This window comes from Contarinia nasturtii, unplaced genomic scaffold (genome assembly GCF_009176525.2).
Source record: "Contarinia nasturtii isolate CC-2019 unplaced genomic scaffold, AAFC_CNas_1.1 Cnas_scaffold_4503, whole genome shotgun sequence".
Taxonomy (NCBI): Eukaryota; Metazoa; Arthropoda; class Insecta; order Diptera; family Cecidomyiidae; genus Contarinia; species Contarinia nasturtii.
The window spans coordinates 872-5987 of record NW_022201794.1 but is presented as its reverse complement, the minus strand read 5'-3'; the positions used below and the strand labels follow the sequence as shown (position 1 = coordinate 5987).

Genomic DNA, 5116 nt, shown 5'->3' with positions numbered 1-5116 from the left:
AAAAAAAAAAAATGAAAATATACGAAAATATGGTGGATTAGACAAGTTTTTTTTCTATCCTCCGTAATAATAAGAGTTCAATTGTTTTTGGAATGAAAGTTTAAAAGTATTCCATTTTAAAGAGTTCGTGTTTCTAATTGCTTCGAATGTGTTTTCTTGTCAATAAACATTGCAAGGAATAAAGATATCGAATTTAAATTCAATTACCAACATTTTCCTGACCTAGAATAAATAATCTCTTTGGTAAAAATTCATTTAACCATATGTGTAATAATAATATAGTGTGTGGCTGTAGCAAAAACTAAGGCACGCATATTTGACACATCGAAACATAAGAAAATGCTTCGTACGTGAACTACAGATTTTCAATGGTCGATTTGAATAGAATTTTACGCGTAAATGGACTTCGAAGAGTTTTTTTTTCTATTCAATTAAATGTTCTTTCGACATTTTGTGATGCAATCAAATTCCAGATGCGATTTTTTCTACATACACCTATTGGTATGAATTGATTGAAACACTTTGTGTACAACAAATATCATGTTGTGTTTCGATCTCAAACATTTTTGACTCTTCTTCTTCGCTTTGTTTCTCTTCTCGTTTCTGCACGTATTCAAATAGAAATATTCACATTCACATTGTTTCCTACTGACCAATGTTGGCCCCATCGTTTTGTAATTCTTCTTCATCTTTTCCGTACATTTACTCTTCATTAGACATTTACGATGGCAACACGAATTAGAAGCATAAAGCTCCGACTGTGGCAAACAAAGAACAATGAAAAAGTCGAAGAACGGAACACAGCAAACGAAATAAACAAGTAAATTGTGTACTTTTTCAGTTACTGAGAAGAGAAAAAAATAATTACACAATCATTGCTATGATGATTTTTCTCTATACGTTCGGATGCGTGAACTAGTCGAAATAAGTTTCGAGAATATTCTACAGATACGATTCAAAGCGATGTTTCCTATTTCATTGATGGCCATTGGCTTACTTCGGATTTTCGACAATTTGCAAAATTAAAATCTAATATCGAGACGTCTTAATGGGTGAACGCTTAAAACGTTTGAGTCGAAACAAAAAAAAAACGCTTCCCGAACACACACATACCAACACATATAAATTACCGATTTTCAACGTTGAACAACGAAAAAACAAACGGTATTATTCAGAGTATAAGCCAAATGGTTTAAATCGAATGCACCACACGTTAAAATCTAAAATATTCAAAATGATTCATCGAGAAGGAATGCATTATAAATGGACCATATACATGCCGGACACTAGCATAATTTTAGTAGCCGATACATAAATCAACGTGCATTCAAATTGGTACGCTTCACTTTAGCGGTGTTCGGCGGTATCGGTTTGCTTGTATTACTCTACTTTATCTAAATGTGTCTCCGACTCGGTGTCAGCATCGTTTCAAGGGACACACCGAACAAATTCAAAATGCAAAATTAATTTTAGATTTTTTTATTTAATACTCTTACCACGTGAACTCTTAAGCATAATTTGCGTTGTATTTGTTTCAGTTTCAAATTATGCGGTCATATAACGGGCAAAGAGATTTATCTCAACAAGCTCACAAATACTATAACGGCGGTACACACGTATTTAATGATGTTGGTCATTGTTTTTTTTTTCTACACGAATAAAATCCATTTGTTGTTAAATGCACTGCTTTCAACAACATGTATTTATTGGCATTTCAACGACAAAAAATAAAATAAAATAAATAATCTTAGGTCTTTTAATTACATCAAATCGTATCATAGACAATTTATAACATCATTTCTATGCGGATTGTGTTGAGTTCGTTACAGTTTGTCTCAATTTAATTATTGCTCACGCTGATCAAATGTGTTAAAAAGAGGATAACAACAACAGCAACAAGAAATCCCATTGAAATAATAAAAATTTGAGAAATTCCAATAAAAAACGATAATTGAAAATGACATTTGCACGTGGCCACTTTTTCATGTTCAATTGAATTGTTCATGAACACTTGAGAAAACCGTTGCCGCTTTGACGTAATTGCGAGATGAAAAAAAATTAAATAGCGTCGATAATCAGCGGATTGAAATGCGGACAATTTATGTTTTTACAGATGAACTTTTTCCACCGGAACTTTATATCACGGTTGTATTTTGACGTCGATTTAGTTGATTTGTGGTATGTATTAGATTAATTGTGAAGGACTAGAAAAAGCGATACATTGATTCATTGCAATTAATAACAAATTTGTTTTCATATTTTAATATCCACCAGTGACCGGTTCGCGCATATTTCTATGCCTGATAGCTATGCTAAGCATAGCGGAGACGCAAGCCGTAACGCACCCGTCGCCATTCGATTCGAGCTATATTGTATGCGCACGGTCGTCTGCATAAACGAACATGTGCATTGTTCATATAGAGTGAACGGCGATGCGTCGGTTGCGTTTGCGGCTATGCTTGGCATATCTATGCTACCTAGCGTATTTAGGCAAACATAGAAATATGCGCGAACCGGTCACTGATATCCACAAATAATTGGCGCCAAAGAAACGGAAAAGAAGCGCCACATCCGACAACATTCAATAGCCATCATTCGTGGCCGTACAATTGATTTATAAAACGATGACAAATTAAGCCGCTGAAGTTAGCCACATAACGAATAGCCAGTTAATTCATGATTTTAAAAGTCACAAATACTGTTTGCTGAAACTATTTTGATAAGCTGTCAATTATTTTTCGTATCTGATTTGGTTTAGTATGTGTGTGTTTGTGTAAAAAAAATTATAAAAATTTGCGCGAAATTATTAACATTCATTTTTGTTATTGTCTTTATCAGGCTTCAATCGAAATGTTTAGCAAGATGCATGATGAAGATGCAACACAGAACGTTCGCTGGATACGTGTCGTATCCACAGAGCCACATCAGTACATGATTTGCACTAAACTATATGACTACTTGTGCAGAGTGTGTGTTTTTTTTTTCATGCATATAAAACACTTTAATCGTTGTGTTTATCGCTTCAAACTTAAATATATCACTTGTTTTGGCTCTTTCAATGTACACATTTTGCAATTTTATTAGGACAAATGTCATGAAATACGAGTGTAATACGTACATTCTTTTTTCTAACATAATTCAAATGTGTTATTTTGTTATTTGGACCAATATTGACACATATGTACATTATTTCACTGTTTTGTTCTTCAATAATTTCAATGGACAAAATATTTAGGACTATTTTTTATTCTCAAATACAGATAAAATTTACTTAGCTGTTAGCAATTATTGATAATTTTAAGCACAAATGATAAAATATATATTTTTCCGCAAAAGAAAATAAAATAATCGAATGATTTTTTTTTAATCGACAAATTAAAATCATCTCTTCATTTTCTATGATTATGAAGGAAATATAATAATATTACTACATCTACGCTGCCTATCGAATTTTTGACAAATTAAAAAGGGGCACTTTTTTATTCGGTCCTTTGTTTCATATTCTAAACATCAACTAAATTTTCTAATTGTAGTAAACATATGACATAATTTTTGTACAGATTTCAGTTTTATAGCTCGCCTGATAATGGAAACATTGTTTCCGAAAACGTTAGCATTTTATAATTAAAATCACGTTAAATTTGTATCAGAATAAGAAGTTTTCTCAAGTTTTCCTTGAGTTTTCTTCACTTATTTTTTCATTTCATAATACGAAGAGAAAAAATAAAATAAAATAAAAACTTGTGAAACTATTTAGTCCTAAAAGTACAGGTGTTTTTGTTATATCGTCATTCTGCTTTCAAACGTGCGTAATTGATCGACTAGCGTTGTTATTTTTGTTTGTTATTATAAAATTTCCATCTTGTCGTAGCAAGGTTACACGTGTATGTATATAATGCCACGCAACATTTTTATCGTTAATATTCGAATGAAATTTGGGGTATAAATATCAATCCTGTTTTCAATTGTAAGTTCAGTAAGTTTTTAAACTCTATCGCTTTGTGAATACATTTCAAATATGAATTTTGTTGTCTTCGTGTTTTTTGCGTTTGTCGCAAAAGAAGTAATTTATTTAACAGTTTTTTTTTTGCAGAATTAGTCTCATTTTATTTATTCTCCTCAGATTATGGCCGATCCACAACTGAAGACCTCAATAATATTACAGCAAGGAATATTAGCAGAATCGGAAAACTTTGTCACATCGGTGCCACAACAACAACAGCTTCTTGGCAACACAGATGTGGAAGTTTACGGTGCAAGTTTGGGACACAGAAATAGCGACATGAGATCACTTTTGGGTGATGTCTCATCTGGAATTCAAACGTTAAAGTATATTATTCGTGCCTCCACGAATACCGTATTGCAGAAGATCTCAACGAATAACATTATTATGAACTACAAAGACGATTTGAGACCTGAGATACTGTATAACGTTCCCGATAAAAATTTGACAAACATATTCAATGCACTTGTGGAAATGAATAATGCAACGGACAATTTTAAAAATGATGTATTGCAATGCGAACGAGAATTGGTTGTGCTAATGTTTCCGAGAACGTTTCAAAATTTAGTAGAACAAATTCGCCAGTTAATACCATATGCTCCAGAAAGTCGACAAGCTTTTATAAACAAGATTTCAGAAGTTAAAACATATATTATAAATCCAATATTGGAAGCGGTAGTCACTTCTTATCACGGTAAACATCTTCAAGAATGCATCTTTATCGCTTATGATAAATGCTTGAGAGCCCGACAAAAGGGACATACTGTCATTTTTACTGCGACAGGTTCAATCCCCAGACACTAATTTTAATAGTATTTGGTCAGGTTTTAATTAGTCTTTGGTACTATTTTTCCTGTAAACAACCGAAATTCAACCAATTCAAATAAATTTTGAGAAAAAACAAACTTATTTCGTTTTTATTTTATGCCAAATAGGTCTTTACCGACCATTTTTGTAACCCAACGATTCATTGAATTGAAAATTTCATCTCACCTATGTGAATTATTTGTGAAAAAATCAAAATTTTCGAAAATATTATGGTTGTGCAGACGAAAATATCATACTTATTATTGTGAATTTCTATGTGAAACGAAAAAATTAATCTTATTGGTT

General features: G+C 32.2%; 1 protein-coding gene across 1 annotated transcript; it reads left to right on the top strand.

Annotated features, from left to right (window-relative positions):
* The first annotated feature begins 3966 nt into the window (after positions 1-3966).
* Positions 3967-4908, top strand: LOC116351034. The gene is made up of 2 exons (XM_031783060.1): positions 3967-4063; positions 4124-4908. The coding sequence occupies exons 1-2, from the start codon at positions 4019-4021 to the stop codon at positions 4805-4807; spliced, it is 729 nt and encodes a 242-aa protein (XP_031638920.1). The 5' UTR covers positions 3967-4018; the 3' UTR covers positions 4808-4908.
* Positions 4909-5116: the final 208 nt, after the last annotated feature.

Excerpts from the sequence above, each read along its gene's own strand:
- LOC116351034 (XM_031783060.1), top strand. The coding sequence starts at position 4,019 with ATGAATTTTGTTGTCTTCGTGTTTTTTGCGTTTGTCGCAAAAGAA. Across the intron at positions 4,064-4,123 it reads TTGCGTTTGTCGCAAAAGAA|ATTATGGCCGATCCACAACT; the intron begins GTAATTTATTTA and ends TATTCTCCTCAG.